Here is a 14,070-nt window from a genome sequence, read left to right on the forward strand (position 1 = left end):
GCCGTTCGATCGATCGACCTGAAGGGTAGAGATACTTCTCTGTTTTCAAAATGCTACAACGAAAACTTCAAAGCCATCATACACAAACACGTCCTTACCAAACGAGATGTCAATCCAATCGAATGGCCATCCGATCGGAGGACCATCCGAATGGATTGACATCCGATCGACTGGACATTGGATCGGATTGACATCCGATTGGATTACCATCTGACATCTATCACCTTTGCACCGTTTTACACGCCGCTTATCGTTTATGCTATCGTTAACTGTTCAGGCTAATCTCTTCCAGCGCTCCCTTCAATCCAAGAGAGTGTTTACTTGTTAAACACAATCTGTGAGTATACTCGACCCCTTTTCGCTTTACGCACTTTTGGGTGTTACATACGCTATCTATATTGAAATAACAATCGACACACAACGCAAACACTATTTATACGCTAACTATTATTGCATGCTACGTGTTATTCGATGATTGCTTGTATGTTATGTTAACACAGTGATTGTTGCCTGACACCTTAGCACCGATAGTACTATAGTTTGGACTCAGCACCTGTCCTGGACAGGGGTTATTAAGGGCTTTACTTCACGTGTCCCAGTGGGGATACGTGTTACGCATTCTACAACTCGCAGTCACGTCTGTGCATATTTCTCTGTCGATAACCTACTTGCCTTCACTTTATACATGTTTCATATTGGTTATGCGTAAACTATTTCGAACTCTATTACTATTATCAAACTTGTATGCTCACCTTTACACTATGTGTATTGACCTCTATTTTAACGTATGTGACACGTGTTTAGGATGCTATCTGCTAGGATGCTTGCTATGTGGAATCAAGTTAGGAAGAGTCTAGAAACAAACAAACAATTTAATGAAATCTGAGTTGTCGGAATGGATAATTTGTCTTTGAGAACAATGTCTGTAATAACTGTTTTTATTTTATATGTTTGTGGTATGGGACACGAACCTTAAATATATTATAACTAATAGTTGTTATGGATTCTCCTGGACAATTTGTTTCGCTCAGTGCCGCGCCCTGATGTTTCCGCCATCGGTTGGGGTGTGACACCTGGGACAGATAGGGGGCGGGGGTTGTGACACAATCCTACAAGTCTGATTTTAAAGACTGGCCTCTTGAAGCTCTTAAGGAGGAAGTTGACAGAATTGAAAAGATGAATAATGATCCTAAAATGCGAAAATCTGCTCCCAAGTAGAAACAATACAAGAAGGTTGATGTAGATGAAGCATTAAGGTATAAGAGAAAGAGAGCAGAACTTGTAGCAGCTAATTATGGGACTGCTAGGGCCATTGCAAGATGGTCTAAGCAGAATGTTGATCTAACCTTACAAAAAGTTAGAAGAACTAAGAAAGACAGATCCAACAGTGCCTCAGAAGCCAGTATACAATGATGAAACCACTGTTAGACCTCAGCAGACCCTTCCCTCTAAAAAGCAGTTCTCATCAGCAGATGTATCCATCAGTGTCTTGAACCAAAGAAAAAGACAAAAACTGATTGATGAGGAAGATAAAAAGAGAGAAGAAGAAATTAGAAAAGAGGCTATCAGGAATCAAATAGACTTTGGAATGGATGAGGCTTCCTTGCAACTTCAAGCTCAACTAACTCATCAAAAATAAAACTTCTCCCAAGAAACCCATTAGACCCAAAAATACTAAAGTGGAAGTCTGACAAAAAGACCCACGTATTGACTTTGCTCAAGTCTAATGGTAGAGTTGAATATATATCAAGGGAGGATGCACTAGGTCTGAGTGCAGGTGACCTCTAAGATCTTTTGAACCTTCAACTTCAAAGGGATGAAGATGATACCGATTCCTTGAATTTTGAGCTTCAGTTTATAGGGCAAATCAGGGAAAGGTAGATGAGAGAATAAAGATCACAATAAGGAAGTGTTTTGGCATCATCTGTTCTAGGGGGAGATTGTTGGCCCATGTAATCATTCCTTGAAGAACAGATGATACAAAAGCCAAAACTGGTTCTCAACAGTTGATCCACAATAAGTAGTGTTTGAACTTAATTCCCTCCAATGGTAGTGGCTTCTAACAACTGATGATCCTAAAGACTATTATGCACAAAAACTGTTCTATCAAAGCTCTGCTGATTACAAAGACTGTTAAGGACTATCAACTGCTGATTGTCAAAGTGCTGTTGAAGACAAAGTACTACTGGAATCAAAGGCCTGATCAACCTAAGAAGAAAGCACTGCTCAGACTCATCAGTGACTAAAGCATCATAAGTGGATTGCTTCATCAGTGCTTAGTGTAGTTTGTTTATCAATGTAACAGTGTTTTGTGTAATTAGTGTTTAGAGGTTGTTATAACTGTTAGATGTCACTGTCTAGGTGATGTCAGCAAAGATGCTCAGTGGTTAGGATTTATACTATAAATAGACAGCGCCTGTATTGTTCTATTTATTTCTTTTGCACACACACTCATCTTGTACGAACAACCATAGTGAGCTCAGGCTGAGGGGGAGTTAGTGTTTCATGCATGCATAAGTTGAATTATTGTAATCTTTCAATCTTTTGACTATGAAAGCATTGTATGATCAAAGCTAATCTTTCCTTGATTGTGTTACAAAGTTTTACATTCATTTCCGTCGTAATTATTCTTTGTTTTATGTTCTTCCATTAATCATCTTAATTAAAACAACACAATCAAGTCAAACTCAGATCCTAACAACAATACTATAGGATACCATACAACACCCGTATAAGCCTATAGGTGCAGTATACTAATCCGCATTGTTTATTTGAAGAAACATAAGAATTCTTAATAACAAACCTGTGATTCTAACAAAGATCGATTGGTTGATTTGGACGAAGCTTGGCGGTCGAAAATTAAGGCTTGAGAAGAAAATTGAAGAACATGGGATAAGAGATCGAACAGTTAGAAATTGGATGAGAGGTAACGTGGCCTTAACTGGATGATAAAGTGGGTGAGAGGTGACGTGTAATTAGGGTTTGTGAAAGGAAGGAGAGAGAGAGAGAGAGATGCAATCGGGAAAGAAACATGTAGGTGAGAGGAAAAAGTTATTTCAAATCCCGCCTAAACACAACGAAGGTGGAGTAAGGCACTGCCACGTGGCAATTATAAGCCTAAGAGGGTGATAAGTGGCTTCAAATTGTTTTGTTTTATAATAAGGTATAGATACATATACATATTTTCAGGGCCGTATTTTCAATTCGCACAGGGCCCACAGATTTTCGTGAATTTTTGGAGATGGCCATAGAACAGTGACGGACCCAGAAATTATTTATTGGGGGTGTGTACGTGGGTCTTAACCAACATCTCAAGGGGTGCGGTTGAGATTTTTGCCTATAAAATACACTAATTTTTCTTTTCAAGGGGTGCGCTCGCCCACCCAGCATATAACCAAGGTCCGCCCCTGCGCTTGAACCACATACATTGTTACAAGGTTCTTCATACTTCTTGTTGTCCTAAGCAATCTTTTATGTGGTTAAATTTTTTGTATAACTTTTATACCTGATGACGGGGGTAGCCCGAGACTAAATAAAATGACCAAATATGTAAATGCCCAAAAGGTTAAAAGGTTCAATGGTTGAAAAAGCTGAGAAGATAGAGTAAAGTAATACGGGAACAGTAAACAAGTCACATCCCCGAAACAGTCCCACCAACCACAGCCGTAAAAGCAACGCAGGTCCACAGAGCACATGTTAATATCCAGGGGTCAAAAGGCTTCAACCCCCGAAAGGGTAAGCCCCTCGCTGCAAGCTAGTTCACTAGTCAAATGAATGCCTCTTTGGGAGATGTCTTCTCCTATATAAGTGACACTTCATTTACTGAGTTGGGACATTCCCGATCAGATTTGCTTCCTTAAACTCTGGTCCTTCACATCGTACACTTGCTTCACACAAGTGTCCCTCACTCACATTCAATTCACACTTATTCTTTTTGTTCCTTCATCCTTTTCTGGACAACACTTCAGAATTGGATCTTCAAACAAGAAAAACAAACTAGTGAACCTCCTTCCACGTCTTGCAAACGCGGGGGGACCCCACGACCTGCGTTAGGCAAGGTTAAACCCTTTAACCCTTCTGCCTAACGACCCTCGCTACTACGTTTGGTCTATTATTTGTTGTCTCAACAAGTTGGCGCCCACCGTGGGGCTACGCCGCTATTTCTCCTCAAAAAGACCGAGTAGTGTAGCTCTTCTCTCTTGAATTCGCCATGTCTGAAAGTGGATCCCCGGGTGAAGTGAATCAGGTACCAAACACTTCAACTCCGGGTAGCAGCCAAGCTCACGTGGCTATTCCAACCTCTTTCTCAACTCCGGGGAGCACACCCGAGTTTCTTACCTTTAACACTCCAACTCCTTCCAGATCCGGAGTTCCTTCCCCTAATGTTAGCGTCACTGACACTCCATCACGTATTGAACTTACCCCCGAGGGAGTTGCCAACAGTTTTCTTGAGTTGAGGACTCTCCTCAACCAGTACGTGAACAAAGAGAAGGATAAGCGAGTGAGGATTCGTCTAGACTATGATGAACCTGAACCAACGCTGTCTCCCGGACCTCCCATTCCACCCTTCACAGTCAGGAATGACGCCGGTCCCAGTAATCCTCCAAACCCTGTTCCATATTTGTCTACCATGACAAACCCTACAACACATCCCCTCTTTTCATCTCAGCCGGTTACGAGTGGCGCTCCTCTGGGCCATGAGCTGACTTTGGATCAGCTCCTACATTCCCCAATATCAAGCTTTCCAGCTTCTACAGCCAATTCGTGGGAATAGGCTTTGTCTGTGCTTCCATTGGCACGAAGCGCAGTAATGAGCACCCCTCTTGGAGTTAGCTGCCCAGTCACATCTGGAAGCCTTCAAGGCTTCAACCCTATGACCCAGATGATGAATCAGATGATGGCCAGCTTCCCGTGGCAACACTTCATCAATCAAGTGCAAGCTACTCAAGGGAACAACAACGGTAATAACAATATAGGTACAAGGGTCGAAGACGACTTGGCCAAACCCTATAAGCCAGGTAACCTTTCATGCTTCTCACAGCAAATAGCCGATTTATGATTTTCAAACAAAGATCAAGATGTCGTCCCACATCAGAACGTATGATGGGTCTGAGGACCCAGAGGACCATCTTCAGATCTTTACCGGTGCAGCAAGGATAGAGAAATGGTCAAACGCTGAATGTTGTCTAATGTTCATGCAAACCCTTATCGGATCTGCCAGGATCTGGTTCAACGATTTACCTGCTCGAAGCATTCGAAGCTTCGATGACCTTAGCAAGGGTTTTTTGGCCAACTTCTCCCAGCAGAGACGATATGTCAAAGACGCAACAGTCATTTTTCAAATAAAACAACGTGACAATGAAAGTCTTCATGAGTTTATTGAACGATACAAAAAGAAAGGTCTAACCTATGTAGGGGCAGATGAAAAATTGAGGGTAGCCGGTTTCATGAACGCTATCACCTTGAAATACCTCACAAGAGATTTCAACAAGTCCCTGCCCAAGACCTTGGAAGAAGCCCTCGAAAGGGCAGAAGCCCACATCCGGGGAGAGGAGGCGGTCGACATCAAAGAACAAAGGAAAAGAGGGTCTAGCTGGCGAAGTAATAGCCCAGTCAGAAAAAGAGGGAATTACAACTCCTATGACAGACGACAAAAGGGTTCAGACCATCGAAGGTTGAAGGCCGGAACCCTCCAACCAGGGAGAAAGGCATGAGCTTCACACCCCTCACAAAGACTCCTCAAGAAATCCTTGCAACAGAAGAAGTCAAGCAGAACTTTAGGCCTCCTATGCCTCTCTCCAAAAGCAGAAAAAATGAGAACTCCACACAGTTCTATGAGTTTCATGAAGAAAAGGGTCACCACACCAACGATTGCTTCCAACTCAAGAAAAGAATCGAAGAGGCTGTTAAGTCAGGATAACTCGCCCATCTGGTAAAAGGGGTTCGAGACAAAATGGCTGAAGGAAAGGGAAAGGAAGTTAATATGCTGAACTCCGATGAAAAGGTTCCTCATAAAAGGCAGCGGTTGGAAGCTTGGGAGCTTCAATGCGTTTGCTTTCCCCCAACATAAAAAGGCCCTCTTTCAAGCCCTCTCATCGTAGAAGCTACCATTGGAACGATGAAAACATATAGGGCATACATAAACACTGGGGCGACCACTAAAATCATGTTCGAGAAGTTCTTCAACCGCTTGAGTAATGAAGAACGTTCAAGGCTTCAACCCTCTGGAACCTCCATAAAAGGCATTGCTGATATACCCCTCAAGCCTTTAGGGCAACTTACACTGAATGTTCGTTTCAGTGAAGGTCAGAAGGAAAGAATCCAGCCACTCACCTTTGTGGTTATCAACATACCTTCAAACTATGATGTGATCATAGGAAGACCGGGACAATGTACCTTCTTCATGGCCGTGTCTGTTGGGCGTGGTACGGTAAAATTCCCAACCGAGAGGGGGATAGCAACCCTTCAACCCTCTCAAGAGGCCTACATGGTTGAAGGCGAACATCCCAGAAGTGAAGAAGACAAGCAAAGGCTTATCATAAATCCTAAGTACCCTGAACAAAGAATAAGGGTCAATCCAAGCCTTTCACAAGAAACTCTCTCTTATCTGGAAAAGTTGTTGACACATTACAGCGATGTCTTCGCTTGGTGTCCAGAAGACATGAAAGGAATACCCCGAAACATTACTGAGCATGAGTTAAGAATACCACCTGATGTTAAGCCCGTGGTCCAAAAGAAAAGAAGCTTAGCACCAGAAAGAAGCCTGGCTGCTTGTCAGGAGGTGGAGAAGCTCGTATCTACTGACATTCCCCGAGAAGTCAAATACCAATCATGGGTTGCAAACCCGGTTATGGTCAAGAAACCAGACAACTCTTGGAGAATGTGCATAGACTTCAAAGATCTCAACAAAGCTTGTCCTAAGGACTGCTATCCACTACCTGAAATCGACCTCAAGGTTGACTCACTCACCGGTTACCCTTTCAAATGCTTTCTCGACGCTTACAAAGGGTATCATCAAATACTCATGAAAGAGGAAGACGAAGAAAAGACGGCGTTCCACACTGATAAAGGAATCTTTTGTTACAAGAAGATGCCCTTTGGACTAAAGAACGCCGGAGCAACCTACCAACGTCTGGTGGACAAAGCTTTTGCAAGCCAAATTGGCAAGAACATGGAAGCCTATGTCGATGACTTGGTAATTAAAAGCAAGACGGAATATCAAATGCTTGATGACATCCAAGAAACTTTCAAAAATCTCAGAAAGGTTAAAATGAAACTTAACCCCGAAAAATGCTCATTTGGATTCGAGGAAGGAAAGTTCCTGGGTCACATTGTCGGGAAACAAAGCATCAAGGCCAACCCAAACAAAGTAAAAGCCGTCCTCGAAGCCAAGCCACCAAAAACCAAAAAGGATGTTGAAAGCTTAAATGGGAAACTGGCTGCCTTGAAGCGTTTCACCTCCAAGCTGGCTGAAAGGTCCCTACCCTTCTACAAAACACTCAAAAATTGTTCTGATAAGAAGGATTTCAAGTGGACTGATGAGGCTGAGGAAGCCTTCAACCAGATGAAGCAACACCTTGCTTCCTTGCCAGACATCGCAGCTCCAGAAACAGGAGAGTTAATTTCAGTCTACCTATCAATTGCTGAAGAAGCTATAAGTGCAGTCCTCACAATCGAACGAAACATGGCTCAGATACCTGTTTACTTCTTCAGCAAAACTTTAAAATTGGCTGAGACCAAATATCCTCCCCTTGAAAAGCTTGCCCTAGCCTTAGTTCAAACAGCTAGAAGGCTTAGGAGGTATTTCCAAGCACATCCCATACAAGTGGTCACTAACCAACCTGTTAAAAATGTGCTTGAAAAACCTGAGAACTCGGGAAGATTGGCAAAGTGGGCGGTGGAGCTAGGTGAATACAACATCACCTATGTCCCACGAAAAGCTATTAAAGCCCAAGTCTTGGCCGACTTCATTGTGGAAATCCCAAACCAAACAATTGACGAAGTAAACACTACCACCACTGAACCCTTCAACCCTGAAGCCTGGAAGCTAGTCACCGACGGAGCTTCAAGCGTTGAAGGGTCAGGGGCTGGGTTAGTTTTAATCAACCCAGAAGGGTTGGAATTCACATATGCTCTTCGTTTTGATTTTCAGACCACCAATAATGAGGCTGAATACGAGGCACTGATCGCCGGCTTTAGGCTTGCTAAAGAAATGAAAGTTCAAAAGCTTGAAGTGTTCACAGACTCATTACTAGTCTCGAGCCAAGTCAACGATAGCTATGTTGCCAAAGAACCCAATATAAGAAGATATAAGGAAAAATCCAAAGAGCTGATGAATACCTTCCAAGCATGCAGTATCAAACAAATTCCCAGATCCTAAAACAAAAAGGCTGATGCCTTAAGTAAGCTAGCATCTCTCACCTTTGCCCACCTCACCAAGAAGGTGTTGGTAGAAGTGTTGAAGGCCCCATCGATTGATGAATTGGAGGTCCAAGACGTAGTCACCGAGGAAGATCCAAACTGGATGACTCCCATCAAAAAATTCCTTCAAAATGGTGAACTACCCAGTGATCAAATAGAAGCTGAAAGGGTTAAAATCAAAGCAAGACAATATGTGTTGCAAGGAGAAACCCTCTACAAAAAGGGTTACCTTGCCCCCTTGCTAAGATGTGTTGGTCCCGAGCAAAGTAAGTATTTGATCAAAGAAATTCACGAAGGCGTATGTGGAGCCCATTTTGGAGCTAGGTCGGTGGTTGCAAAACTCATGAACCTCGGATATTTTTGGCCCTCAATGCATCGTGACACCACTGAGCAATTGAAGAAATGTGATGCTTGTCAGATTCATGCACTGATCCCAAAAAATCCCAAGCATGATCTTGTCCTAATAACCTCGGCATGGCCATTCCATAAGTGGGGAATGGACATTGTTGGACCATTCCCTCCAAGCAAAGGAGGAGTGAAATTCTTGCTAGTGGCAATAAATTATTTCACCAAATGGCCCGAGGTTAAACCCCTTGCAAAGATCACAGGCAAACAGGTCATCGACTTCGTTTGGGAAAACATCATCTGCCGCTACGGATTGCCGGGAGTGATTGTCACCGACAACGGGAAGCAATTTGCTGAAAAGCCCTTCAGCATTTGGTGTAAAGAGTACAGGATCAACCAGATCTTCATCTCAGTGGCTTACCTGCAATCAAATGGCCAGGTTGAAAGGGCAAATCGAAGCATAGTGGAAGGTATCAAGACAAGATTAGGAAGATATGAAAGCAACTGGCTCGAAGAATTGCCTAGTGTTCTATGGGCAATTAGAACAACCGAAAAACAAGCCACAAGAAAACACCTTATAGCTTGGTATTTGGATCCGAGGCTGTAATCCCTGCTGAAATAGGAGTTGTAACCCAACGAATCGTCAACATGGATCCCGAAACAAACCAAAAAGAGACCATGTTGAATTTATAACTCCTAGAAGAAGCTCGAGATCAAGCCCCATTTGAAGAAGCCAAGTATAAGCAGCAAATGGAAGCCTAGTACAACAAGAAAGTCAAGAATGAACGATTCAAGCCAGGGGACCTAGTCCTCAGAAACAATGAAGCTAGCAAAAAGGAAAATCGATGAAAGCTGGGCCCAAAATGGGAAGGTCCATACACCATCCTTGAAGCACACAAGGGTGGATCCTACAAGCTAGCAGATTCAGAAGGCAAAAGGCTTCCAAGGCATTGGAACGGCAAAGCCCTGAGAAGATTCCATGTTTAGACAGGAAAGTTTGGTTTGTATCAAAATGTATCTCGAAACAACACTATGAAAACCTTTTGTAAAAAGCAAGTATTGCTTGAATGAATGAAGTTGTTTTATCAAACTTGTCTTTCTATCCTAAGGTCAGGCTGAGAACCTAGCAAAAAACTCCATGGCAAGGGCCATGTAAGGGGATGAGCTCCCAGGCCACATCGCTCAATAGGTTCAAGGGTTGAATGAACCTATATAAGGGGTGAGTTCCTAAATCAATACAACTCCATGAGACTTACTAAACCAAAACAAAATTGTCTCATAGACACGTCTGAACAACCTACACCAATCGTTCCTTAAGCCTTAGAAATATAACAAACAAACAGGCTTACGAAGTCGAATAAATCACAAAGAAATAATAAAGAGGATAGGTGCTATGTCTTATTGTTAAAAAACACCAAGGCTAAGTGTCTGCAGCACTGAACCCTTTAAGGTGTAAAAAACATAAAGACAACACAAACTCAACAAAGACAAAGTTACAAGAAAGAAAAACACAAGCAAAAAGAAAATCCTTTAAACAAAACATACAAACCAAATCAAGTCATAACAAGCCATTAAGGCTTCAAGCTACCCACATGACAGCCCGAAACCTTGAAGGCTTCAACCCACCCGCGACTAGCCAAAAGGCTCGAAGGGTTAAAGCCAATCAAACTAACTCAGCAAAAAAGGCATAAGTATAAAAACATAACAAAAGTAGCATAATTAACCAGCATACCATAGCAAAGAAAGTCATAAAAGACTTTCAAATAAAAGTTAAGGCAAGTCCTAGTAACTTGCAAGTTTAACTACTATTCAAACGGCCATACAGGCCCAACACACAACCAACAGGAACCTTAAAGGTTCCTGGAAACCTAATATTGTTCAAAGTAACATTACAAACCATAAGTTGTTTTGCTAAGAAAGCTACGAATAACCATTAAACAACAAAAGGCTTAGAGACACCAGAACCTTCAGCTTTGGCCTTCTTTGCTTTCTTGGACTTCTTAGCCTTTGCACCACCATCACCACCCACCGCTGAAGCCTCCAAGCCCGCATCCTTCGAAACATCCGGCACACTTGAAAAAGTATCATCACTATCTCCGGAATAGGATCCTTTCTTCGAAAGTGAGCCCAAAACTTCCGCACCAACCTTTTCATTAAGGCCCTCTGGTTTCAAGCCCTGTAAAATAGATAAAGGCTTACCAAAACAAGAGGAAACCTGATGAACATAAGGATAGGCCAGCCTTTCCATCTGTTCAACTGAGCCTTTAAAAACATCAGAAGCATCGGGATGAAACAAGGGGGACTTTTCTAAAGGATGCCCAGCTTCATGCAACTTATAACCAGCAATGAGGCCTTGGTGTTTTCCCAAATTGAGCAACTTTGTATAAACCTCACCAAGAACAGAGTTAAATTCAGCAGAATGAAGCAGATAAGTGACAACTTGTTGAAAGCCCTGCTCAATCAACCACTGGTTATCACTAGTTGCCCGGGAAACCAAAGCCTTCAAGCTCTCCTTTTCCTCATCAAAAGTTTTCTGAGCAACAGACAAAGCCACCTTGTCTGCCTTTAGCTTCAACTGATCGGCCTCAAAACTCTTCTTAAAAGCACTCATCTCAATCTCATGCTGCTTGGACAAGCCTTCAACCTTTTTCGACCAAGCTTCCTCCTTCTCAGCAAAACCACTTATCTCCTTCTTCATCGCTGCCATCGAAGACTTCATTTTGTCTTTGTTCTTAGAAAACTCTTCGTACTCTTGCATCCTCTGACGAAAACGGGCAACGCCCTGAGGAAGCATGGCAGCAAGATTACAAGTGCTTAGAATCATACGAGATAACATGACATCATCATCCATTTCGGAGATAGTATTATGAACAGAAGGAGGAGCAATATGACTCAAGGCAACTTCACAAATAGCAGCGTCTTTAAAACTGTGGTCAATTTTCACCGACCAACCTGGTACATAAACCGCATCCGGATCCAACCCTTCATCATCCATGCTCGAAGAACCCTGAACAGGAGCAGCAGCAACCTTCTTGGCCGAAGCCTTTTTTCCATGAACAACTAGTTTCTTCTCTTTCTCAGAACCCGCTTCAACACCTTGATCCCCAGACACTTCGACATCATCACTCAACTCCACCGGTTCAGTAGAGGTGGATTGAGGAACATATTTTAAACGACGAGTAGATCGCCGGGTCGAAGTCTTGGGGACAAGAGGTTTAGAAAAACCTTTCACGTTGGAAACACTAACATACCCAGTACCCTCAAACCTTTGTTCAGCAACTTTCACCACAAAATTCTCATCAGGGATAACAGAAACGTCCCCAAAAACAACATCAGAAGTGTCGTCGCTCTTAATGAAATCCAAGGCAGACATAACTACAAGAAACAAACAGACAGAACATAAGACATAAATTAAGAAAAACACGAGAAAAGTGGAAAAGAAAATGCATACCCGTGCCATCTCTCATCAGAACCGGATCCCGATTAGCGTTTTCCCATAACTTACTAACCCCTAACAAGACTAGCAAATGCTCAGGAAAGGGACAAACCCTTGAAGGGCATTCCCGGATGGCTTTCAGAAAAGCATCATTCAAGTCAGATTCAAGGGGTTCCAGTTCATTGAGAACAGCATCCGGGTGCCTCCACACCATTTTAAATGGAACAATAGTATCGGAAACCCAGAAGAAACGATTCTTCCAAGTCCCAAGTGTTGTAACCATAGATGAAATAAGGCAGGAATCAACCTTGGATGTTTCAAAGGTAAACCAATCGCCATTTTTGACCAAACGGAAAAAACGGCGAAAAAGCAATAACGAAGGATCATATCCGAGGGCACGGCACAAAACCTCAAAATGTAAAACCCTAGCCATGCCCTTTGGATGAATCTGACCGAAGGAGACTCGATAATACTCCAGTAAGTTCAACACAAACAAGGAAAACGGATAACGAAGGTTTGAAAACTCGAAATGACGACAATAAAGAGCGACAAAACCAACCGGACATTTGTCAATCGAAGCATCACACGCAGGGGCAGTAGGTTTAAATTTAGTCCCAATACCATATTCCATACAAAACAACTCTACTTCTTCCTGGGTTAATCGGGAAAAGGATTTTGCTAAATCCTTAAGAGCACCCATTTTTTGCAAAGAAAATATGAAGAATGTAACGAAATAAAGGGAACCGGAACTAACCTTGAGAAAAAGGAAAGGAGTTGCAGCGAGAAACTTGATGGAATTATGAGGAAAGCAAATGAGAAAATGTAAATGTAATAATCTAATATAGGGGTAATAATGTAAAACAATAAACCCTGCAAAACCGCCACCCTACGAACTGCCATACATCAAATCAGTTGTCAGATATTCAAAATTCAAACATTAACTGTTGACAACCTTCCAAGCCTTCAAGCGCTGAACCCTTAAAACCTTCAGGCAATAAGATAAATGCATAAAAGTCATAAGTCTTTGAGCTACTCCCAAAAACCTCTGACTTGGGGGGCTGATGACGGGGGTAGCCCGAGACTAAATAAAATGACCAAATATGTAAATGCCCAAAAGGTTAAAAGGTTCAATGGTTGAAAAAGCTGAGAAGATAGAGTAAAGTAATACGGGAACAGTAAACAAGTCACATCCCCAAAACAGTCTCACCAACCACAGCCGTAAAAGCAACGCAGGTCCACAGAGCACATGCTATTATCCAGGGGTCAAAAGGCTTCAACCCTCGAAAGGGTAAGCCCCTCGCTGCAAGCTAGTTCACTAGTCAAATGAATGCCTCTTTGGGAGATGTCTTCTCCTATATAAGTGACACTTCATTTACTGAGTTGGGACATTCCCGATCAGATTTGCTTCCTTAAACTCTGGTCCTTCACATCGTACACTTGCTTCACACAAGTGTCCCTCACTCACATTCAATTCACACTTATTCTTTTTGTTCCTTCATCCTTTTCTGGATAACACTTCAGAATTGGATCTTCAAACAAGAAAAACAAACTAGTGAACCTTCTTCCACGTCTTGCAAATGTGGAGGGACCCCACGACCTGCGTTAGGCAAGGTTAAACCTTTTAACCCTTCTGCCTAACGACCCTCGCTACTACGTTTGGTCTATTATTTGTTGTCTCAACCAACTGTGCTTTTTGTTTGTCATAACTTTTACATAATGGGTAAACAATAAGCAAACAACTTAACTCTAAAGTAGGTGATCCGCTTTAAACTTCAAGGATACTTATGGATAATTTTTCATGTGCACTTAAAAGATATCTTTACTACGACACCTGGATGTAACACCAACTCAAATAATTAACTCATTTG

The 14,070-nt window shown here is 42.4% G+C and overlaps 1 protein-coding gene across 1 annotated transcript; it reads left to right on the top strand.

The window, feature by feature from the left end:
- The first annotated feature begins 4,210 nt into the window (after positions 1 to 4,210).
- On the top strand, positions 4,211 to 4,774 carry LOC110929435 (cell surface glycoprotein 1-like). The gene has a single exon (XM_022172598.1). The coding sequence runs from the start codon at positions 4,211 to 4,213 to the stop codon at positions 4,772 to 4,774; it is 564 nt and encodes a 187-aa protein (XP_022028290.1).
- Positions 4,775 to 14,070: the final 9,296 nt, after the last annotated feature.

Source organism: Helianthus annuus, chromosome 1 (genome assembly GCF_002127325.2).
Source record: "Helianthus annuus cultivar XRQ/B chromosome 1, HanXRQr2.0-SUNRISE, whole genome shotgun sequence".
In the NCBI taxonomy this organism is placed as follows: domain Eukaryota; kingdom Viridiplantae; phylum Streptophyta; class Magnoliopsida; order Asterales; family Asteraceae; genus Helianthus; species Helianthus annuus.

Bases quoted from the DNA above. Each gene is read 5' to 3' on its own strand.
- LOC110929435 (XM_022172598.1), top strand. From the start codon at position 4,211: ATGTCTGAAAGTGGATCCCCGGGTGAAGTGAATCAGGTACCAAACACT.